The following is a 26103-nucleotide window of genomic DNA, read 5'->3' as shown; positions in this document are numbered from 1 at the left end:
CATACTTCCAAAGTTGTGGCAAAATGGCTTAAGGACAACAAAGTCAAGCTATTGGAGTGGCCATCACAAAGCCCTGACCTCAATCCTATAGAAAATGTGTGGGCAGAACTGAAAAAGTGTGTGCGAGCAAGGAGGCCTACAAACCTGACTCAGTTACACCAGCTCTATCAGGAGGAATGGGCCAAAATTCACCCAACTTATTGTGGGAAGCTTGTGGAAGGCTACTCGAAATGTTTGACCCAAATTAAACAATTTAAAGGCAATGGTACCAAATACATATTCTTAAAATAAAGTGGTGATCCTAATTTACCTAAAACAGGGATTTCTTACTAGGATTAAATGTCAGGAATTGTGAAAAACTGAGTTTAAATGTATTTGGCTAAGGTGTATGTAAACTTCCGACTTCAACTGTACCTTGGTATTTGTGGTAAATATGGAAAAAAAAAAAAATGTCATACACATGCCTTGTCCATAATGTAGAGGCCTATGGGATATTCATTGAAGAGGTAAGGGAGGAGGATGGTAAATGTGTTCTGCATAACATACCAATTGACATACCTTTGTATGCCTCCTCATCTGTACACCTACAGACCTTCACACAAAAGTGAGCAGATCAGTCATCTGTACCCAATACAGTTAGACTTCAAAATATTCTTATATCCTACATATTCTTAGCTTTTTGTTGATTGATATCCATAGAATTGTGATGTCCATTTTCTGTTTTAGAATGATTTGCACAAATATGAAAAGATAGATGGTATCATCATAAAACAATATCCATTTATATAATACAAGGGACAAACCTTACCTTAAATTGAGGAGATCTTAACATTTTCCAATTAAGTGCCTGCACCTGCTGTCCTTTCCAATTAAAATCCAAATGTTTCAGTTGGGCAGTTAGGTTCCTGCAAGAACCCCCAACCTCGATGAACCCCACCTTCTATGGGGTTCTTGGAAGAAACTTTTGAGGGCAATATTCAGTGCCAAGAACCCTAAGGTTCTTTGAAGAACTTTGAGGCTCTTAGAAGAACCCTTGTTGAACCCCTAATTTTTAGAGTGTACAAGCAGGTGGCATCCAAGCCTTACACATAACAGTAGACACTACATCACCACACTCCCTCTCTTGCTCTTGGTCATCATCTTCGTAAGTCACCTTGATTTAGCACCTGTGTGTTTTATTAGTTTCTTTATGAAAATATTTAGCGAACTCCCATGACAGTAGCTAAAGCAAGGGGCTATTAGCAATACACAAGTAGACTGCAAATTGGGCGGCAGGTAGCCTAGTGGTTAGAGCGTTGGACTAGTAACCGAAAGGTTGCAAGATTGAATCCCCAAGCCGACAAGGTAAAAATCTGTCGTTCTGCCCCTGAACAAGGCAGTTAACCCACTGTTCCTAGGTCGTCATTGGAAATAAGAATTTGTTCTTAACTGACCTGCCTAGTTAAATAAAGGTAAAATAAAAAATGCTGGGGCAAGCATGCCCTGAGCTCCTGAAGTGAGCGCCATTGGAGCAGGCGAGAAGGCTGACGATCTAGCCTTCGGGAATCTTGCTCCACGCTCCAGTCAAATTGGGCACACTCCGCTCATATACCCTGATCAGGGACTGGTAAGCTACCATATGTTCTTCTACGATCTTTCCTCCTTGGGGGGCTGCTTCAAAATAGCACTGTAGAAGTGACCAAACTAGTGTCACCTCAGGAACACTGGCCTATAGGATGTTAATGCTCAATAACATTCACAATGTTAGCTTGTTACACAGGATGGGTTCTTCTGTTACCACTACAAACATGAATTATGGATCCTAAGATCAGTTGGAACCTTTCCTCTAGCATCTTATATTACTTACACCAAACGGAGTAAAAACAATAAAAGCTCTTCTTTATTTGTGAGATTCCTCTTTTTGACACAATGGATCATTAGCCATGAAACAAGACAGACGTATCAACACAACAAGACAACTATATAAAGCATATTTACAGCTGGATCAAAATCTCTAGTACTTACAAGATCATGCTCTCTGTACAAAAAATGATAAAACGTGTTACACAGGCAGACACCAAGTGCATGCTCAAAGTAAGGTAGTAAACAATATTTCACCTGCCAAAAGCAGTCTAAAAATGTAAGTAATGTTGAATTTCAGGTTCTTTGTAAAACAAGATTATTATGAAGTAATATTCCATTGAAATGTAAATACTCCAATCTTACTAAGGGCAATTTTAACAGGTACAGGCAGCTATTGATCATTTCCTCCAATGGAATGATTCAGCGTAAAAAAAAAAATCTGCTTTGGATTCAAATATTATTTTGATGACTATGTTCTTTACAGTTTAATTTTAATGTTGACATTACATTTAGTCACATACATATTTTTCGTACAAGTCACACTCTTCAATGGTTTATATACTATAACTCTCACCAAATGGCATGTATTGACCATTATAGCGTTCATCAAAATAGTTTAATTTACCAAATGGCATGCCTGTTTAGTTTTGTATTGGGACAGGAGGGGTACAGATAACATCCTGTATTATATGGGTCATCTTCTCTCAGAGTGATGGTATATGACATTTTTTATTCCCCAAATATAAATGAGATGCTATGAGTTTCATTTTTCCACATTTCAACAGATGTAGCAAAAATAGCTTAGTTACAGTAGCTCCAATGAAGACAAGAGAAAACCTTCACTGCATCATACCCATATATATATATATTATGTACATACCGAGAGACACATACAAGAAATGCAAATATATATGAAGAAGAAACTCGCATAGCAAATTTTTAAATTGAGAAAACTTTTGAACACTCACTTTTCTGTTTTCAGCAAGGATAGAAACATTAAGCATAGTTGCCCTTCAGCTATACAGTCTCTCTTTGCTTATTACATTCATACCGCAGGTAAAACCAAGACCAAAGGGTGTCTCTCAAGGAGAGTCCTATAGTGTTCCTGGTGAGTCTCAGCAAGGTGTGTCCCTGACCTTTGTTCAAAGTCATAGCACACAAGGACATTTGGCACTCAGTCAATATTAGTGTACATCACAGTCAATTAGTTTGGCCCACCCAACATTTCTATCAAACAATCAGCACAGATTCCATCACATACATATTATTATCACCATTAACATACAGGTTCAACAGGTTTCCATCGATCAGGTCTTATTGGACTAGAAAAGTGTTAGCTTAGCATGTGACTGGATAAAAATAACGGACTCCTGTCAACATCATCGTCACCCACCAGTGGATATAACACATGCATTCAATGGTAAATAAATATACAAAAAAAAAACATTTAGAAAATACAGTACCAAGTCACTGTAACATTTTGTAGATTTTGAGCTACTTTGTTAGTATCTTGGTAACATTATGGTACTAAGTGCATTCTGGACCTAGAGTGGCATTTCGAGGGGCTGTGGAAGGAAAATTACTTATTTTCCCATAATCCCCATCAGTGTGGCAAGAAACACCACTTGATGGCGATCTGCCTGTCAGGCAGTTGTAATGAAATTACAGAAAAGAGGGCAAAAACCTGTTGTTTAAATGAAATTATGGTAAAACTTTATTTTAAGATACACATATTAGCCACTAAGTTGTAGTTTATACGTATGTATATCAGAGGAGGCTGGTGGAAGGAGCTATAGAAGGATGGGCTCATTGCAATGGCTGAAATGGAATCAATGGAATGGAGTCAGTCATGTGGTTTCCATGTTTGATACGTTCCATTAATTCCATTCCAGTCATTACAATGAGCCCGTCCTCTTTTAGCTCCTCCCACCAGCCTCCTCTGGTGTATATGCTGTACATTGCTCATAAAGGCCTTTATTAGCCATATATTGGGCATTAATTAAGTGTTTTCTTATTCAAATATAAGTCATGTGTTACTGGCCAGTAGTGCTGAGTGCTTTTTGAGGTCGGTTTGGTTTCGGTTTGAGGAAATAATCACGGTTTTCGATTTAAAAAAAAACATGAATGTGGGTTGAATGCTGTAAAAACACAGAAAACAACAATTGATGCTAGTGACTGCCTATTACTACGACTTATTAAGCTGTGATCTGTCATTGTCATTGAAAGAAAGTCTAAGAAGCAGTAAACCGGTTTTATGTTAACTATTTTAATTCAAATCATTCTTAAGTTTAGTTTTGCGTCTTTTACTTTCGGATTTGTACACCAGCTTCAAACAGCTGAAAATACAATATTTTTGGTTATGGAAAATATATTTCACAGAGATTTATACATAAACTGAAATTAGGCCAACTATTAAAATATTAGCAACCAGGAAATGCCAGTGAGATTTCTGCATAGTGCATCTTTAAATAACATATTTTGGTAGAGTATATTCCACATTTGTTTTTAGTACGATTACTTTATTATTTCATTATTAAAACCCAAATGATGGTAGTGACTGCCCATTACTATTTACCACTTTTTAATGCACCATCCTTAATCATTAATCAAATATTTCAGTAGTGTATATTTAAGCAATAAGGCCCGAGGGGGTGTGGTATATGGCCAATATACCACGGCTAAGAGCTGTTCTTACGCACGACGCAACGTGGAGTGCCTGGACACAGCCATTAGCCATGGTATATTGGCCATATATCACAAACCCCCAAGGTGCCTTATTGCTATTATAAACAGTTACCAACGGAATTAGAGCAGTAAAAATAAGTGTTTGGTCATACCCGTGGTATACCACGGCTATCAGCCAATCAGCATTCAGGGCTCAAACCACCCAGTTTATAATTTTTTATGATTTATTATTTAATCCCAAATCGTCATCGCATTAGCAGCCAGCCATCTATCCATCTATCTCTGTGCTCCCCAAAGAGTCATCCTATTTAGGCTAGCAGCCTAGCTATAGCTAGCTGGCTGCTGTCTGACTAAATCACTGTTTCAGTAGTTCTTCAAAGTAGGTAAGGCACACTTTTAAGACTGATGAATAACAACTATCAATCGATTAGATTAATTTCGGTCGGGTAGATACCTAAACAACTGTTCCCTCGTTCGTGACATGTTCTATGAAGTTCTGTATTTCCCTTCCTTCTCATTCTGCCGGTCCCACAGGCTTGAACCAATGTGAACAGGCCGCTGAAGGCGCAATGGATTCTGGTCATTGTAGTGATTTACCCCCTCCCTGCAACATCGCACAGCTCATACTTGATCTCTGAAGAGAAACCCCATGTTGAGCCAGAGATCAATACGTAATGAAGTCTCCGCACTAACAATGGGAGTCGTTGTCCCAGAGCCCGTAAGGCAGGCGACAAGCTTAAGTCCTAAATAAGGCCATAGAAAGGAATTGGGCTTATGTTGGACATATTTTGGTGACAGTGAAACCTCTCGCTTTCGCATCTTTCTCTGGTAAGAGCAAGAAAAAACATTTACGAAATGGAATTAAAATAATTGAACCTATGTCGTTAATTCAAAACTGAACATAAACCCGAAATGTCGGCTAATCGTTTAGCACTACTGGCCAATCGTTAATCTTTTCTCTCATTTTGAAGGTACATCAATGTGACAACATTGATATAACAAGATGCAGTATGCCTTTAGTATAGGGTACACTTCCACATCTTAAGGTACTATTCCTGTGTACCAAATTGATAACTAATGAATGGGCCTAGATCAACAGTCAAATACAGTACACAGATATCTTGGCCATACGCCTCCTGATACCTAACCTGGCCCTTTAAAAGGCTTCAACATTCAAGAGCCACCCACACACATCTAGCAGAACGCTTGGCAACAGTCCCTTATGGCACAGTTAAGTCAGGTGTAAAATAAGCGCACATCTGCTGTATATAAGACAATCAAGAAAACAGAAACATGCATTTTTCCACATTCTAATTTAAGCATGTATAGAATAAAGTTGTATTATTATCAACAGGGGGCCTGACAGGAAGGTCTTAGTTACAATGTCGATTCACATAAAAATAAGGATCAAATACAACAGACCTGCAGATCCATCAACAACACACCTCAAACCTCACACACATTGGTCTGAATAAACCTCATCTCAATCAATACAACTCTATTAAACCATTATTGCGAAATGTAAACACCCTTTAAAATGTATCATGAAAAGATGTGTACAAATGGATATATCCCTGTCTGAAAAATGTCCACAGTGAGTAGACCTACATATCTCTTTCCATCAGATGAAATACAGTTATGTGGATTACAGTTGCTAGGCCTGTGCTGCACCTTCAGCCACTTTACTTCAGATTAGACAGCCAGATCGTAATGAAAACAAGGTTTGGTATGATGATTATCACACCAATGAGGAGAAATAAGAAATAGAAATGAGAAATTAAAAACAAATGTCTTTCCATACCGGTAGCCCAGACGCAGTGATCTTGAGTGAAGAATAAGATAATGGTAGTTCCATTTACTAAACAATATGGTGAACAATCCTGCACAGCCACTACCACCCCGACCTCTTCTTACGGTCTGAACTTCTGTGACAAATAGCTTACATACTGTCTCAATATGTTTATAGCAGCATAAAACCAGTGGAGTTGTGATGACTGGATAGATCCAACCAATCCTTTGTCTCACTCCAATATGGCTGTCGATATATAACCTAGCCTATGAGGTGAAATATGTCTTTCATGCCCAGTTAAGAATCAGCTAGACAGATTCATGAGGAGGAGTACACAGGGTTAACAATTTAAACCCTGTGGCCATATGTATCAAGGGTCACAGAGTAGGAATGCTGCGTTTTAGATCACAATGAATACGATTACATTGACAGGAGAGACCTGATCCTAGATCAGCACTCCTATTCTTGATACATACACTCATTGGCCAGTTTATTAGGTACACCACCCCGTTCACAAAAATGGTTCGCTCCTACAGACAGTGAGTCACGTGGCCGTGGCTTGCTATATAAAGCAGGCAGACAGGCATCCAGTTACTGTTAAATTGAATGTTAGCATTGGGCAAAACGAGTGACCTAAGCAACTGTCAGCGTGATATGATCGAAACGGCCGGCCTCCTGGGCTTTTCATGCACGACGGTGTCTAAGGTTTACCGAGAATGGTGTGAAAAACTAAAAACATCTATAGTCAGTGGCAGTCCTGTGAGTGAAAAGAGCTCGTTGATGAGAGGTTAAAGGAGAATAGCAAGAATCGTGCAAGCTAACAGGCGGGGCCACAAACAGGCAAATAACAGGGCAGTACAACAGTGTTCAGAAAGGCATCTCGGAACGCACAACTCATCGGCCTTTGTCACGGATGAGCCATTACAGCAGACGACCACACCGGGTTCCACCCCTATCAGCTAAAAACAAGAAGAAAAAACAAGAAGAAGCATCCCCAGTGGGCACACTGGAAAATTGAGGACTGATTTAAAAATATATATTTTACGCCTGATCCCACGAATCCCGGTTCCTTTTGCGTCATGCAAAATCCCTTGATACCAATTGAGCAACGTTTCCATTCCCAGAAGAATTCAGGCTGTTCTGGAGGCAAAGGGGGGTCAGGCCTGGTAGTAGATAGGTGTACGTAATAAAATGGCCCTTGAACACCAACTTTTCTTTTGTTTTTGACATGTAGGCTAACTCCATCTTGCCTCGTAGCCCTCAAGTTTTCTTCTACAAATCCTAATGGAACATTGATTTGATTCATAATGTTCATACAGGTAACAGTAAAGATTTGGCACTTTAATATGTTAATACAGTCTTATTCAGAATGTAATGTTATTAATTACAGACATAACAATGGTATTACAATGGTGTCACAGACAGTGTGCTGATGACTGGTGATACTTTGGTCTCCAAATCACCAACTGACTGGATTATGAAAAACTGGTCGTCACATTTTTTTGCAAAACAATCACAATATCGACATCTCGATGAATGAATAAATAAAATAATATCCTCAGTCAAATGTTCACTGATAGACTTTCCATAAACAGCTAACATTACATAGTGATATATTCCCCTCAGACCCTCAGTTATCAATCTGATACTTACTAAAATAGTAAACAAGAAGACCTACTTTTTATGTGAGGTTATTTGTATTATCTTCAAGACATTATCAAATTCTGCTCTGAAAAATTCCAGTTGCTATTGGTCTCTATAATGTTGCAAAAACAACAACATCCATACATAGTTTGGGCCTGTGTGATGACATCACCATCTCTAAGGAGTTTGTCAGAGCACAACCTTACTGTTTCTCCAGAGCAGAGGGATTCTGAACTGTGGGGACATCAGTGGCCAGTGTCTGACCCCGAAGGTAAAAAGTGCAAAGGTAAGCATAGTTTAGGAATTAGATATGGATTCCATATTCAAGTGGAATGATATGTGGTCAGAGGTCAATTCAATCATCTGTGTGTAGGGGGGCAGTAGAGGATGCTGAACGTCTATCAACACACTATCATTATATGAAGGTATACTATTATTTCCATTTTAAATACAATTTCAACGTGAAAAATGTATATTTAATCTTGAGGAGAGAGAAAATTGATACATAAAAAAAGAAATCTGCTGTGAGGTCTTATTTAGACTCAAAATATAATACTCGATAGGATGTACGATTTTACAATTCCAAAGGATTATGTGCAAACTGTACTGATCTGTACTAATTCGTGAAGGCAGATAGTTATAAATATATATCATCATCTGTCCTTTCTTTCAGTCACAGGGCCAAAAGAAGTGCTTGTGAGGTGAAGAATGCACATTATTAGAATACAATTGAGGGAATAATAAACTTTTTTCATATCAGAAAATGTTCTGTCAATTTAACAATGTGGACTAGTAAACCTGTACTCGATAGTAGTCCATGTTCGTAAACAGGGACGTAAAATAAATAAAACAACAACACTGAATGATAATGGAATGAGGACCATAAACAATGGAAGCTAAAGGCTTTAACCATAAACCCAGCCAACCACGACCAAGGTTTCTGCTGCTAACTCAGACAGCATCTCACCACAGTCAGAAAGTGACCCTCAATAATATTGCAACTTCAAACCAATCTTGCTCCATCAAGTGGAATATGTACGGATAGGTTTCAATTAGTTTTCTAATTAGGTACCTGTATATGATCCAACTGGTCAGGACAGAACAGGACAGAAAAGGACAGGCGGATGGCTGGATGAGAGTGAGGGGTCCAGTGAGCTGCTGAGTTACTTATACCAGTCTGTCCAACCAAGCCTGTTTCTCTCTCTCTTCTCCCTCCCTTCATTTTTCTCTGTCTCCCCCTCCTCACTGCGTCTACAGAGGCAGGTCTGTGCTGTTGTGGCGAGTTTTTCTCGACGTCCCATCGTCCCGGGGGAGGGCTTTCTGCAAGTTGGACATGGCTGCTGTCTTCTTCAGGTCGATTACAGCGTAGAACTCACTGCGCCGTGGGGCCTGCTGGGGGCCACATTTGAGGGGTGGCAGGCGCTGGTGCTGTGGCTGTAGTGGCTGGTGCTGTGCTCCCCCTCCACCCCCACCGAGGGCCTGGCATGGCGGCTCTGCATCGAGGTCCACCTGGATATAGTTGAGCTGCCTCGATGGGGTCATATGACCGTGTTCACAGCCCTCTCCCCGACCAAACCCTCCTCCCGGCCGCCTACGGAAATCAAAGCTGAATATTCGTCCGCCACGGTCCGACTGGGGGTGGCAGGCCTGGAGGTGAGGGGGGCAGGCATGTCGCAGCCGGCTGGGCTGGACCTGCTCTGTGTTGACATAGTTCTGCAGGGCGTCACGGTGGATCCCCCCCCTCCCCAGCCCGTCCTGGTGGTACCCGTTGGGCGTCCCAGGACCCTCTGAAAACTCGTACTCGTCAAAGTCATCTTCCTCATCCTCGTACTCCTCCTCATCCTGTTCCTCATCATCCTCGTCCTGCTCCTCGTCTCTATGCAGGGCGCGGTACTCCCACACCGGCGGCAGCGACGGCAGGTTCTCGTAGTTGAGCAGAGCTGTCCGCCGGTGACCTCCGCCCCGCTCACAGGGGTACCCCTGAGGGGGCAGAGAGGATGGGCCGTGGGTGTGCAGTTGGAGGGGGTGTGGGTGTGATTGTGCGTGACTGTCTCCGGTGGTGCTGCTGCTGCTGCTGGAGCCCACAGACTGGGACACGCTGCTGGGGCTGAGTCTCAGCCGGCGCCCCCCTCTCAGGCCGTTGATGTTCTCATAGGTGAGCTGGCTGCCCTGGCAGCCCTCCTGGTGCTCGTGGCCAGGGTGCCGGTGCATCACATGGTGATAGTGAGGGTGGTGGTAGGAGTGGGAGTTGCACAAGTGCAGAGGAGGCTCATCCCCCTCTGCCTCTGAGCCTGTGGTGCCCTCTACAGGCAGCATGAGATGGGGATTGTGGCCCCCGTGCCTCTCCCTCTCAAGCAGGTGGCGCTGTGCAGGGGTGGGTCCCAGCATGAATTTGACCTCCTGAGAGGAGGGCTGGAGGAATACCTGGGGTTCCTTGCGTTGTTCCTCCAGTGGGCAGCAGTGCATGCTGGCCTTTCCACCTCCTTGGCCCCCGACAGGCATGGCACCTCGGGTTGACTCGTTGAAGGAGGTGGGCCGCACCTCAGGTAGAGAGTGTACACAGTGTCGACTGGAGAGTTCCCCATCCACAGTAACAGTATTCATATAGGTGTGAGCCTGCAGAGATGGGGAGAGAAAGAGAGCGAGAAAGAAAAGCAAGGACTCAGAGAGGATACAGTGAGGGAAAAAAGTATTTGATCCCCTGCTGATTTTGTACGTTTGCCCACTGACAAAGAAATGATCAGTCTATAATTTTAATGGTAGGTTTATTTGAACAGTGAGAGACAGAATAACACAAAAAAATCCAGAAAAACGCATGTCAAAAATGTTATAAATTGATTTGCATTTTAATGAGGGAAATAAGTATTTGACCCCTCTGCAAAACATGACTTAGTACTTGGTGGCAAAACCCTTGTTGGCAATCACAGAGGTCAGATGTTTCTTGTAGTTGGCCACCAGGTTTGCACACATCTCAGGAGGGTTTTTGTCCCACTCCTCTTTGCAGATCTTCTCCAAGTCATTAAAGTTTCGAGGCTGACGTTTGGCAACTCGAACCTTCAGCTCTCTCCACAGATTTTCTATGTGATTAAGGTCTGGAGACTGGCTAGGCCACTCCAGGACCTTAATGTGCTTCTTCTTGAGCCACTCCTTTGTTGCCTTGGCCATGTGTTTTGGGTCATTGTCATGCTGGAATACCCATCCACGACCCATTTTCAATGCCCTGGCTAAGGGAAGGAGGTTCTCACCCAAGATTTGACGGTACATGGCCCCGTCCATCGTCCCATTGATGCGGTGAAGTTGTCCTGTCCCCTTAGCAGAAAAAACAGCATAATGTTTCCACCTCCATGTTTGATGGTGGGTATGGTGTTCTTGGGGTCATAGGCAGCATTCCTCCTCCTCCAAACACGGCGAGTTGAGTTGATGCCAAAGAGCTCCATTTTGGTCTCATCTGACCACAACACTTTCACCCAGTTGTCCTCGGAATCATTCAGATGTTCATTGGCAAACTTCCAGCGGGCATGTATATGTGCTTTCTTGAGCAGGGGGACCGTGCGGGCGCTGCAGGATTTCAGTCCTTCACGGTGTAGTGTGTTACTAATTAGAGGTCGACCGATTATGATTTTTCAATGCCGATACCGATACCAATTATTGGAGGGCCAAAAAAGCCGATACCGATTAATCGGCCGATGTTTTATATATTTGTAATAATGACAATTACAAAAATACTGAATGAACACTTATTTTAACTTAATATAATACATAAATACTATCAATTTAGCCTCAAATAAATAATGAAACATGTTCAATTTGGTTTAAATAATGCAAAAACAAAGTGTTGGAGAAGAAAGTAAAAGTGCAATATGTGTCATGTAAAAAAGCTAACGTTTAAGTACCTTGCTCAGAACATGAGAACATATGAAAGCTGGTGGTTCCTTTTAACATGAGTCTTCAATATTCCCAGGTAAGAAGTTTTAGGTTGTAGTTATTATAGGAATTATAGGACTATTTCTCTCTATACGATTTGTATTTCATATACCTTTGACTATTGGATGTTCTTATAAGCACTTTAGTATTGCCAGTGTAACAGTATAGCTTCCGTCCCTCTCCTCGCTCCTACCTGGTCTCAAACCAGGAACACATCGACAACAGCCACCCTCGAAGCAGCATTACCCATGCAGAGCAAGGGGAACAACTACTCCAAGTCTCAGAGCGAGTGACGTTTGAAACGCAATTAGCGCGCACCCGGCTAACTAGCTAGCCATTTCACATCGATTACACCAGCCTAATCTTGGGAGTTGATAGGCTTGAAGTCATAAACAGCGCAATGCTTGAAGAATTGCGAAGGGCTGCTGGCAAAACGCACGAAAGTGCTGTTTGAATGAATGCTTACGAGCCTGCTGGTGCCTACCACTGCTCAGTCAGACTGCTCTATCAAATATCAAATCATAGACTTAATTATAATATAATAAACACACAGAAATACGAGCCTTGAGTCATTAATATGGTCGAATCCGGAAACTATCATCTCGAAAACAAAACGTTTATTTTTTCAGTGAAATACGGAACCGTTCCGTATTTTATCTAACGGGTGGCATCCCTAAGTCTAAATATTCCTGTTACATTGCACAACCTTCAATGTTACGTCATAATTACATAAAATTCTGGCAAATTAGTTCGCAACGAGCCAGGCGGCCCAAACTGTTGTATATACCCTGACTCTGCGTGCAATGAACGCAAGAGAACTGACACAATTTCACCTGGTTAATATTGCTTGCTAACCTGGATTTGTTTTAGCTAAATATGCAGGTTTAAAAATATATACTTCTGTGTATTGATTTTAAGAAAGGCATTGATGTTCATGGTTAGGTACAGTCGTGCAACGATTGTGCTTTTTTCGCAAATGCGCTTTTGTTAAATCATCCCCCGTTTGGCGAAGTTGGCTGTCTTTGTTAGGAAGAAATAGTATTCACACAGTTCGCAACGAGCCAGGCGGCCTAAACTGCTGCATATACCCTGACTCTGTTGCAGAGGTGACACATTTTTCCTAGTTAAAAGAAATTCATGTTAGCAGGCAATATTAACTAAATATGCAGGTTTAAAAATATATACTTGTGTATTGATTTTAAGAAAGACATTGATGTTTATGGTTAGGTACACGTTGGAGCAACGACAGTCCTTTTTCGTGAATGCGCACCGCATAGATTATATGCAACGCAGGACAGGCTAGATAAACTAGTAATATCATCAACCATGTGTAGCTAACTAGTGATTATGATCAACTGATTGATTGTTTTTTATAAGATAAGTTTAATGCTAGCTAGCAACTTACCTTGGCTTCTTACTGCATTCGCGTAACAGGCAGCCTCCTCATGGAGTGCAATGTAAAGCAGGTGGTTAGAGCGTTGGACTAGTTAACCCTAAGGTTGCAAGATTGAATCCCCAAACTGACAAGGTAAAAATCTGTTGTTCTGCCCCTGAACAAGGCAGTTAACCCACCGTTCCTAGGCCGTCACTGAAAATAATAATATGTTCTTAACTGACTTGCCTAGTTAAAAAATATTATTTAAAAATAAATAAATAAATAAATAAATAGGCAAATCGGTGGCCAAAAATACAGATTACCGATTGTTATGAAAACTTGAAATCGGCCCTAATTAATTGGCCATTCCGATTAATCAGTCGACCTCTATTACCAATTGTTTTCTTGGTGACTATGGTCCCAGCAGCCTTGAGATCATTGACAAGATCCTCCCGTGTAGTTCTGGGCTGATTCCTCACCGTTCTCATGATCATTGCAACTCCACGAGGTGAGATCTTGCATGGAGCCCCAGGCCGAGGGAGATTGACAGTTCTTTTGTGTTTCTTCCATTTGCGAATAATCACACCAACTGTTGTCACCTTCTCACCAAGCTGTTTGGCGATGGTCTTGTAGCCCATTCCAGCCTTGTGTAGGTCTACAATCTTGTCCCTGACATCCTTGGAGAGCTCTTTGGTCTTGGCCATGGTGGAGAGTTTGGAATCTGATTGATTGATTGCTTCTGTGGACAGGTGTCTTTTATACAGGTAACAAACTGAGATTAGGAGCACTCCCTTTAAGAGTGTGCTCCTAATCTCAGCTCGTTACCTGTATAAAAGACACCTGGGAGCCAGAAATCTTTCTGATTGAGAGGGGGTCAAATACTTATTTCCCTCATTAAAATGCAAATCAATTTATACAATTTTTTATATGCATTTTTCTGGAATTTTTTGTTGTTATTCTGTCTCTCACTGTTCAAATAAATTTACCATTAAAATTATAGACTGATCATTTCTTTGTCAGTGGGCAAACGTACAAAATCAGCAGGGAATCAAATACTTTTTTCCCTCACTGTATTACACACATTGCGAGGTGAGGAGTAACCAACGTTTACAGTGCAGCTCAGTTCGTCACTATAATGTGAAAACTACAATGGAGCGGTGAGGGGTCAATCTTACCTGGTCATCCAGGCCCACGAGGCTGTGGCCATGGGGGTCGTCAGTTAGAGAGGGCTGGGAGGATTCAGCTCTCATGGGATACCCCGGATACCCATTGGGAAAACCCTGGATGGGGAATGATGGAGCTGGAGACAATACAAACTGTGTTGAATGGGAGTCTGGGTAAATGAGGTTAGATGTTTTTATGCCTGCAAATCTAATGGTGTGTGTGTGTGGTGTATTGCATAGACTGCTTAGTAATGAAGCCTTTGTTTTAACCCCAAGTCATTGTGTTTTCTACCCTTCCACCTCTCTCCCTCCATACCCTTCCACCTCCATCCATTCATCCATCCATCCATCCCCTCCCTCCATAACCTTCCACCTCCCTCCCTCTCTCCCCTCCCACCTACCTCCCTCCCTTCAACTGGGACATGCTTAAACCACCTGAACAAGTCGTAAAGCAATGGGACTCCCTAAATCTTTCTCAGATTATTACCAATCCCACAAGGCATGACTCCAAACACCCAGAAAAGGCTAATGACCGTAATGATCACTGTTTCACAGCCTGTGCTCGTAATGGCTGCTCAGAGCAGAGTTACCCCACAAGAATTCCATTTGGTGAAAGGCTTGACACACATATAGGCTGACTGGCTCTCATTCAGGCAAATGAGAAATAAGTGCACTCAGGCTATCCGGAAGGCCAAAGTTAGTTACTTTAAGGAGCAGTTCTTTCTCTGTTGGTCTAACTCCAATACGTTCTGGAAAATGGTTAAAGACCTGGAGAATAAACCCTCTTCCTCACAGCTGTGGTTGTTACTGACAAGGAGCACATGGCTGAGCTCCTCATTGCCTGTCTGAAATTTCCTCATCTCCCACCCCTTCTAATGCGACTAGCCCAGATACAAAGTTTCTCCCTGCAGGCAGTCACTGAGTCTAAGGTGCTAAAGAAGCTCCTTAAACTTAACCCCCAAAAAACATCTGCCAGTCACATTCTGTTAAAGGTCCCCAAAGCACACACATCCCTGGGTCGCTCGTCTTTTCAGTTCGCTGCATCTAGCGACTGGAATGAGCTGCAAAAAACACTCAAACTCCACAGTTTTGGGGCCTCCGGAGTGGCCGAAGGCACTAAATCGCAGTGCTAGAGGCGTCACTACAGATCCGGGTTTGATCCTGGGCTGTGTCGCAGCTGGCCACAACCGGGTGACCCATGATGCGGCGCACAATTGGCCAAGCGTCGTCCGGGTTAGGGGAGGGCTTGGCCGGCTGGGACATCCTTGTCCCATCGCACTCTGGCGACTCCTTGTGGGGGCCGGGCGTGCATGCACACCGACTTCGCCAGCTGTACGGTGTTTCCGCCGACACATTGGTGCGGCTGGCTTCTGGGTTAAGCGAGCAGTGTTTCAAGGAGTGCGGCTTGGCGAGGTCGTGTTTCGGAGGACGCATGGCTCTGGAACCTTCGCCTATCCCAAGTCCGTACTGGAGTTCCAGCGATGGGACAAGACTGTAACTTCAAATTGGATATCACAAAATATATAAGGGGAAAAAAGAACCCCCAGAAAAAAAAATACTGGACAGTTTTATCGCCATCTCTTCATTCGAAGACTCAATCATGGACACTCTTACTGACAGTTGTGGCTGCTTCGTGTGATGTAGTGTTGTCTCTACCTTGCCTTTATGCTGTTGTCTGTGCACAATAATGTTTGTACCATGTTTTGTGCTGCTACCATGTGCTGCTGCTATGTTGTGTTGCTACCATGCTGTGTTGTCATGTGTTGCTGCCATGCTATGTTGTTGTCTTAGGTCTCTCTTTATGTAGTGTGGCTCAGTTGGTAGAGCATGGTGTTTGCAACGCCAGCATGGTGTGTGCAACGCCAGGGTTGTGGGTTCGATTCCCACGGGGGGCCAGTACAAAAACAAAATGCATGAAATGAAATGGATGCATTCACTACTGTAAGTCGCTCTGGATAAGAGCGTCTGCTAAATGACTAAAATGTAAATGTGTCTCGTGTTATGTCCTACATTTTTATTTTTAATCCCAGCCCCCGTCCCTGCAGGAGGCCTTTTGGTAGGCCGTCATTGTAAATACGAATTAGTTCTTAACTGACTTGCCTAGTTAAATAAAGGTTAAACAATTAAAAACATTCTACCCACAATATTAGACGCTGTTACCAAGCAAAGCTTGATTTTGGAAGATGCTAACCCACTTAGCTATATAGCTAACTAGCTACTAAATTAGCATACCAAATGCACAACTGCAAAGCAAAGCATTTAGGACATTTTAGTCAGTTCACTTAATAGTTATAATATATCCAGCTGGAAAACACTTAGTTGTGAATTCCATACTACAACTACACTGAGAATACCAAAAGGTTAGGAACACCTTGAATGGCAAACATACACAATCCATGTATCAGGGCTTAAAAAATATTCTTTAACCTATCTCCTCACCTTCATCTACACTAATTGAAGTCGATTTAACAAGTGACATCAATAATCATCTACACTAATTGAAGTCGATTTAACAAGTGACATCAATAAGGGATCATAGCTTTCACATGGATTCACCTGGTATGTGGAAAGAGCAGGTGTGCTTAATATATTGTACACTCGTAGATCACCTGATGTGTGCTGCACAACAGCATGTGACTCACAAGGCTCCGGTCTCATAATTTTGTGCTTGTAAACAAACACCACGTGACTGGGGATTATTGGTAGCTTCATAATAAAAAATTATGTGACATGTGAAATGAAGAACACGATCTTCTTCATCTCCTAAAGTATTGCACAAGTTAATTGCAGGTATTTACCTAAAAAGTAGCTACAAATATGATAATTTATTAAAAAACTTCAAAGAAATTGTTTCAATGGTATTGATGCTATTGAAAAACAATCCCGTGGCTATTTCCAAATACCCCGGCATACGGTGTATGGACCGCCCAAGCCTACTCCCTACCCTTCCATTTCCTTTCCACCTCCCTCCCTCCCCTTCCACCTGCCTTCCTCCTTACCCTTCCACTTCCCTTCTTCCCTACACTTCCACCTCCCTCCCTGGCTCCAACAGGTTGGAGCGTTGAAACTGGGTTTAATGAAAGGGTTTACAGTAAGACGTGGTAGGCCTGTAGGCCCGATCACCGACGGCGATGAGACAACCTACAGGGAGGAGGTCAGAGACTTGACAGTGTGGTGTCATGACAAAAACCTCTCCCTCAACGTCAGGGGAAAACACATCCTCATCCACATCGAGAGCTTCAAGTCCCTTGGCGTCCGCATCAATAAGGACGTAACATGATTCACACACACAGACACAAAGTCGAGGAAAAGGCACGACACCCCTTCCCCCTCAGGAGGCTGAAAAGATTTGTCATGGGCCCTTGGATCCTCAAAAAGTTATACAGCTGCACCGTCGAGAGCCTCTTGACTGGTATGGCAAATGCACCACTCTTGACCTCCAAGCGCTACAGAGGGCGGAGCGAACAGTACATCACCAGGGCCGACCTCCACGCCATCCAGGATTTCTATATCAGGCAGTGTTAGAGTAAGGCCCGAAAAATTGCCAAAGACTCCAGCCACCCAAGCCATAGACTGTTCACTCTGCTACCGTACGGTAAACGGTACTGGAGCATCGACTCTGGGACCAACAGGCTCCGAGACAGCTTCAACCCCCAAGCCATAAGACTGCTAAATAGTTAATTAATGGTTACTCAAACTATCTGCACTGACCCCGTCTTGCACTGACTCTATTCACACTCACAAGACTATACAGTGCATTCGAAAAGTATTCAGACCCCTTCACTTCTTCCACATTTTGTTACATTACAGCCTTATTCTAAAATGAATTAAATTATTGTTTTTTTCATCAATCTACACACAATACCCCATAATGATAAAGCAAAAACAGGTTTTAGAAATTGTCCTGAGAGCTCTGGAGCAGGTTTTCATCAATGATCTCTCTGTACATTGCTCCGTTCATCTTTCCCTCGATCCTGACAAGTCTCCCAGTCCCTGCCTCTGAAAAACATCCCCAAGGCATGTTGCTGGCACCACCATGCTTCACCGTAGGGATGGTGCCAGGTTTCCTCCAGATGTGACGATTGGCATTCAGGCCAAAGAGTTCAATCTTTGTTTCATCAGACCAGAGAATCTTGTTTCTCATGATCTGAGAGTCATTACGTGCCCTTTGTCAAACTCCAAGCAGGCTGTCATGTGCCTTTTACTGACGAGTGGCTTCCGTCTGGCCACTCTATCATAAAGGCCTGATTGGTGGAGTGCTGCAGAGATGGTTGTCCTTCTGGAAGGTTCTCCCAACTCCAGAGAGGAACTCTGGAGCTCTGTCAGAGTGACCATCGGGTTCTTGGTAACCTCCCCTCCCCCGATTTCTCAGTTTGGACGGGCGGCAAGCTCTAGGAAGAGTGTTGGTGGTTCCAAACTTCTTCCATTTAAGAATTATGGAGGCCACTGTGTTCTTGGGGACCTACAATGCTGCAGAATTTTGTTGGTACCCTTCCCCAGATCTGTGCCTCGACATCCTGTCTCAGGATGGCTTGGTTTTTGCTCTGACATACAACTGTCAACTGTGGGACCTTATATAGACAGGCGTGTGCCTTTCCAAATCATGTCCAATCAATTGAATTTACCAAAGGTGTACTCCAGTCAAGTTGTAGAAACAGCTCAACAGATCAATGGAAACAGGACTCACCTGAGCTCAATTTCGAGTCTTATAGCAAAGGCTGAATACTTACGTAAATTAGGTATTTCTGGGGGAGTTTTTTTATAAATTTGCACACCAAAAAATTAACCCTGTTTTCGCTTTGTCATTATGAGGTATTGTGTGTAGATTGATGTGGAAAAACATTTATTTAATAGATTTTACATTTACGTCATTTAGCAGACGCTCTTATCCAGAGCGACTTACAAATTGGTGCATTCACCTTATGATATCCAGTGGAACAACCACTTTACAATAGTACATCTATATCTTTTTTGGGGGAGGGGAGGGGGGAGTGTTAGAAGGATTACTTAATCCTATCCCAGGTATTCCTTAAAGAGGTGGGGTTTCAGGTGTCTCCGGAAGGTGGTGATTGACTCCGCTGTCCTGGCGTCGTGAGGGAGCTTGTTCCACCATTGGGGTTTTAGAATAAGGCTGTAACATAGCAAAATGTGGAAAAAGGGAAGGGGTCTGAATACTTTCTGAATGCACTGTACACACACACACACACACACACACAGCATGAACCCACATACATACACACATGTATACCGACACAGCATTATTGATCCTTATACAACGGGTGGGTCTAATCCTGAATGCTGATTTGTTAAAACCGTATTCCAGCCGGTGTCTATTTCACAAGTTACCACCGACTAAATCTATGACGCTGAAATGCCTATTTACTCTGTTCCATCTCACTGCGCAATCCACTGTCTCATCAACCCTGCCAGAAAATGTATAAACTTGATCTCCGCTATAAAAAGAATCTAGACTTTATCTCCCATTTCTTTTGGACTAACATTTGGTTTTCAACAGCAGAGAACTGTATAAACCTTGCTGTCTGTCTCTCCGACCTTTTCATTATTGAATTGCGATCTCCACCGTCCAATATAAAGTGAATGTGTCTGAATGAGACAGACAGCAAATTGAGCTGGTTGTCATACAAAACAAAATTGATACTTTGTTGTGAAATCAACTGAATTGATGGTTAAGGGCTTGTAAGTAAGCATTTCACTAAGGTCTACACCTGTTGTATTTGGCGCAAGCGACAAATAAAATTAGATTTAAATTTGATTTGAGCTATCTCAGCTGTGGTGGATAACCAGAAGCCATGGATTACAGGCAACATCCACACTGAGCTAAAGGCTAGAGCTGCCAATTCAAGGAGCGGTACTCTAACCCGGAAGCTTATAAGAAATCCCGCTATGCCCTCCGGGGGAACCATCCAACAGGTTTTAAGCAGACCACCATAGTCCCTGTGCCCAAGAACACTAAGGTAACCTGCCTAAATGACTACCGACCTGTAGCACTCACGTCTGTAGCCATGAAGTGCTTTGAAAGCCTGGTCATGGCTCACACCAACACCATTATCCCAGAAACCCTAGACCCACTCCAATTTGCACACCGCCCTAACAGATCCACAGATGATGCAATCTCTATAGCACTCCACACTGCCCTTTCCCACCTGGACAAAAGGAACACCTATGTAAGAATACTGTTCATTGACTACAGCTCAGCGTTCAACACCATAGTGCCCTCAAAGCTCATCAATAAGCTAAGGACCCTGGGACTAAACACCTCCCTCTGCAACTGGATCCTGGACTTCTTGACGGGCCATCCAAGGTGGTGAGGGTAGGTAACAACACATCTGCCACGGTGATCCTCAACACAGGGCCCGCACCAGGGGTGCGTGCTCAGCCCCCTCCTGTACTCCCTGTTCACTCATGACTGCATGGCCAGGCATGACTCCAACACCATCATTAAGTTTGCTGATGACACAACAGTGGTAGTCCTGATCGCCGACAACGACAAGACAGCCTATAGGGAGGTCATCAGAGACCTGGCCGTGTGGTGGCAGGACAACAACCTCTCCCTCAATGGGATCAAGACAAAGGAGACGATTGTGGACTACAGGAAAAGGAGGACCGAGCACGCCCTCATTCTCATTGACGGGGCTGTAGTAGAGCAGGTTGAGAGGTTCAAGTTCCTTGGTGTTTACATCACCAACAAACTAACATGGTCCAGGCAGACAAAGAAGTCGTGAAGAGGGCACGACAAAACCTATTCCTCCTCAGCAGACTGAAAAGATTTGGCATGGGTCCTCAGATCTTCAAAAAGTTATACAGCTGCACCATCAAGAGCATCATGACTGGTTGCATCACTGCCTGGTATGGCAACTGCTCGGACTATGACCGCAAGGCACTACAGAGGGTTGTGTGTACGGCACAGTACATCACTGGGGCCAAGCTTCCAGGACCTCTATACCAAGCGGTGTCAGAGGAAGGCCCTAAAAATTGTCAAAGACTCCAGCCACCCTAGTCATAGACTGTACTCTCTGCTACCGCACGGCAAGCGGTACCGGAGAGTCCAAGTCTAGGTCCAAGAGGCTTCTTAACAGCTTCTACCCCCAAGCCATAAGACTCCTGAACATCTAATCAAATGGCTACCCAGACTATTTGAATTGCCCACCTCACCCCCTCTTTCACACCGCTGCTACTCTCTGTTATTATCTATGCATAGTCACTTTAATAACTCTACCTACATGTACATATTACCTCAATTACCTCGACTAACCGGTACCCCCTATATATGGTCTCGCTATTGTTATTTTACTGCTGCTCTTTAACTACTAGTTACTTTTATTTGTTATTCATATTTTTTACACTGCATTGTTGGTTAGGGGGTTGTAAGTAAGCATTTGTAAGGTCTACACCTGTTGTATTCGGTGCATGTGACTAATAAAATTTGATTTGATTTTTAACAAAGTGAATGTATGGTTTCATTTATTAAAATCAGCTCAAATGGATGTCATGGATTGTCTTTCTTTTGTCTGAACATTGTCCTGACAAGAGAGCACATTTTCTCTGCCAGGCAAAACCGTGCATTATTAGCTCATTGTTATGGATTTATCCAAATAAATCCAACTAGAAAACAGCTACTTCGCTGTTATTCTAGCTGCATTTTTTGACGTGACTGTAAATTAGCCGTAGTTGGCTAGCTAGCAAGGAAGAGATAAGAACGTTGCCAGCCAGTATTTCAATGGAACATCTAGAACGAACGACTGGGTCGTTCGCGTCCATAGATTCAGAACAAAAAGACTGAACGACTGGGTCGCGTATCTAGCAACCCTAGATTTGTGATGGGACTATATCTTGTGGAAGGATGAAACAGTATGAATAAATTCATCAACACAACAATTTTAATGAATATGTTGGTAACCCGTTGTATAAAAGTGATAATGCCCTCGAAGCCAGTGTTTGGAAAGGGAAAGAGGGATACCTAGTCAGTTGAACAACTGAATGCATTCAAATTAAATGTGTCTTCCGCATTTAACCCAACCCCCTCTGAATCAGAAGATATATTGGCATGGTTTGCCAGCCCTCAACGAACACCTGTGCCAATATCCTCCAAACAGCGGCTTCTCGGGCATTATAACTTAATTATGCCTATGTAACCGATGTGAAATGGCTAGTTAGTTAGCGGTGGTGCGCGCTAATAGCGTTTCAATCAGTGACGTCACTCGCTCTGAGACCTGAAGTGGTTGTTCCCCTTGCGTTGCAAGGGCCGCGGCTTTTGTGGCGCGATGGGTAACGATGCTTCGTGGGTGTCAGTTGTTGATGTGTGCAAGGGTCCCTGGTTCGAGCCCAGGTTGGGGCGAAGAGGGGGACGGAACCTACACTGTTACACATACACCCTTAAAAAATGACCCATGGGCTTAGTAAATATTGCAAAAGAAAATGTATGATTTTTACTTAAAATAATAGGTTTTTGGTTTTACTTACATTTTAGAATATAATACTTAATTTATATGTGTTGAAAAACACTGGCATTTGCAAATAAAAATCTAAGGTAATATGCTGCTAAATTATAACGAATATTTCTAAGTAACAACCAACAACTTAAAAATATGATATTCAAAGTATCATTATTATGTTGAACTGACAAGCTAAATCTAGTTCCGAATGTCAATTGTGCTTGGAACATTTCAACTGACTTTGTCTTGATCTTTCTCCTCTGGAATGGCCATGCGGCAGGTAAGGACCAAATTATAACTTGGAATGTAGTTTGGATCTCTCAACACATATTTTCGACTAAATTTCAAAAATATTTGTGGAAAAGATCAGGTCGAATTAGATAATATTCTTAAAGTTTGAAAAGCCTTTAGCTAGCTATATTGCCAGAGGATATTATATTTGCACATTGATAAGCTAGCTAGTTAACGGCCGTGATGTCTGTGTAGTTAGCTAGTGGTGGGCATGCTACTAGCTTGTAAGTTATCAGTGCATTTAATCACCTTCGCGCTGTTTCTAACCTTTGTCGTTTTTGTGTAAGTTTATATTAACCGAAATAGCTATGCAACATATTACCTACCTAGCTTTCCAAAAAATGCATCGTCAGCAAACATGACAGTGGAACTGAACACATGGTGCCCCTGCAATTTAAGGTTTGCATGCTAGGCAAGTTAGCCAGGCAGAGACAGGAACGAACAATACGTACCTAGCTATCTAGCTACACCTAGCTATCGAGCTACACCTGTCCTTGCAGAAACCTTGTTGTTCACGTTGTCACAACGTGTTCAAGGCAGCACTGCAAACGTTGACCTTGTGCAGTAGTTATCTAGTCTTATCTAACAGCCAAAGTAGCTAAATTAAATAACTGGGCTGGCTAGTAAGATAGATAACAAGCAGCTCTTCCAAGTCAGCTAGGATTGCGATGTTTCTGCTAGCTATCTAAAGCTGAAGTCAAGTTTTATTTTCCTGACATTGTCATAGATTTTAATACAACTCCTCTTCTTTAGGTAATGTTAGAGGTATTCAGACGTTCCTGAGTACTGGACAGACCATATTTTACAGTAACCTAACATTACTGTGAATAATAGGTATTAGAGATACTGTATTTTTAAAATCAACCAAATGGATTGAACAAGTTAGGTAACAAAAAGTTAACGGAATTTCAGAAAATAAAACAGCAAAAGTATTTTATAGGGCCCTATTAGTGTTTTACACAATGCATTGTCACCCAGGCAGGTATTGACAATGTGTGTCTTCCTTATTTTAGAATGATATGGGATGTGTTAGTAATGTTTTAAGCTTATATATATACACACACAAAAATAATTGACTTCACCTTAATTCCATAGGGATCAGGTGGCACATGCAATGTAAGATCTGCAGTTTTGCTGCATTCAAACAAACAGAACTTTTGAAGCACTGTAGACTGAGGCATGGACATAATCAACCACTGCCCTGCCTCCACCCAGATTGCATCTGTTCCCATGAGCACAGTTTTAGGGCCGGATGGACCCCTCGCCACACCGTACAAGAGGAAGCAGTTTTTTCTCGAGTTTCTCAATACCAGTATTTTTATGATGGCACACATTTCAAAGAAAATTACTGTATATCAGGAGATTAATTAACCCCATCTTTACTTCTCTATGTTGATGACTTTGAAGTGTGCAATCCCCTTGGAACATCCCGCAAAAAGCACAAAATCACAGGAGTCTATTGGGTGTTGGAAAATGTCCCATTACAGGTTAGGTCTACACTCAAGTCTATTTACTTAGCTGTTCTCTGCAAGGCTGTTGATGTTAAACATATGGGAAGGTGCTAGACACTTTTAAAAGATCTTGCACAATTGGAGGAGGAAGGACTTTTTATTCCTGTGCTGGGAAAGATACTGAAGGGCACTGTTTTTTGTGTGGCGGCAGATAATCTTGGAGCCCACTCTATTGGTGGATTTGTAGAAAGTTTTAGTGCAACGCATGTCTGCAGGTTCTGTTTGGCTGAATTATCTGAGATCCAGGTAAAAGAAGTGAGAACTGGGGCATTCCAACCCAGAACAAAGCAGCAACATTCTGAACAAATACAGTTTTAGAAAATCCCACCTTAATACATTGCTATGGTGTGAAAAAGCGGTGTGCTTTGACTGAAAAACGTAAACATTTCGACGTGCTGTCTGGCTGTCCACCAGATGTGCTGCATTACTTATTTTTTTTAGGGAATCCTGCCTCTGGAACTGGCATTGTGCTTAAAGGTTTTAATCAAGAATAAATATTTTACTCTGTTGGAACTCAACAATCTTATTACACAGATCCCCCATAAGTGGAGTGATAACACTGACTGCCCACAATCAATTCTCTTGACTTGATGAATCCAAGGAAAATAAGTATTGGAGGAAATGCTCATGAAAACTTGTGCCTACTACATCTGCTTCCATTCATTATAGGAACTAAAATACCTGTAGGTGAACCATCATGGGAAATTCTTATGGACATCAAATATATTGTTGAACTTGTTGTTTTGCCAATTCACACAGAATATTCAATTTGGTACCTTGATAGCAAGATATCTGAGCACAGGCATAGATTCTTAGAGGTTTTTCCTCAGGATAGTCTTATCCTGAAACATAATTTCATTGAACACTACCCGCAGCTGATGAAGGCATTTGGACCCCTTATAGCTTTTTGGACTATGCGCTTTGAAGCTAAACACAGCTTTTTTAAGCGGATTGTTCGACAGACCAACAGCTTTCAAACATTTTGCTGTCTCTTGCAGTGAAGCATCAACTAATTGCTTGCATACCATCTGCATGGCACCAATCTTGTCAAGCCTGCCCTATCTGCCACAAAGCTGTCCACTGTTGCTTTGGAAGTGTTAAAGGATGACATAAAGGAAGCGGTACAATGTTCTTTTCCAGATGAGACTTTTGTTCAGATGGCAAACACACTTTCCTGTAATGGTACCGACTACTCGGTTGGAATGGTCCTAACCTACGGATCCACTGGAGGTCTACCAGACTTTGTTGAAATACTTCTAATGATCGTTATTCATGGTGAACTTGCTTTTATTGCCAAGTGTCAGAATGCTTGGTATAATGAGCCCCTTAGGGGGTTTGAGCTGGAATCCACACAGAAGCTTAAGGTCATTGAGCAAAAGGAATTGGCAGACATCTACCCACTAACAGCATACGCTGTTGGCCAAAA

General features: G+C 42.5%; 2 protein-coding genes across 3 annotated transcripts in view; both read right to left on the bottom strand.

Moving 5' to 3' along the window:
• The window catches only part of LOC115150365 (sodium- and chloride-dependent GABA transporter 2), a 51208-nt gene extending 41927 nt beyond the window's left edge, over positions 1-9281 (bottom strand). The window contains exon 1 of the mRNA XM_029693570.1: positions 9033-9281. Coding sequence (XP_029549430.1) covers positions 9033-9182 — 150 coding nt within the window. The 5' untranslated portion in view covers positions 9183-9281. The remainder of the gene's footprint in view (positions 1-9032) is intronic.
• Positions 7637-26103, bottom strand: part of LOC115150366 (fibroblast growth factor receptor substrate 2) — a 44205-nt gene continuing 25738 nt past the window's right edge. For both annotated transcript variants that reach the window (XM_029693573.1, XM_029693572.1), the window contains exons 6-7: positions 14435-14559; positions 7637-10576 (exon numbers count right to left, since the gene is read on the bottom strand). In XM_029693573.1, the coding sequence (XP_029549433.1) occupies positions 9212-10576; positions 14435-14559 (1490 nt within the window). In that variant the 3' untranslated portion in view covers positions 7637-9211. The remainder of the gene's footprint in view (positions 10577-14434; positions 14560-26103) is intronic.

Source organism: Salmo trutta, chromosome 16, assembly GCF_901001165.1.
Source record: "Salmo trutta chromosome 16, fSalTru1.1, whole genome shotgun sequence".
NCBI lineage: Eukaryota > Metazoa > Chordata > Actinopteri > Salmoniformes > Salmonidae > Salmo > Salmo trutta.
The sequence above is the reverse complement of the archived record's forward strand: the minus strand, read 5'-3'. Positions and strand labels throughout refer to the sequence as shown.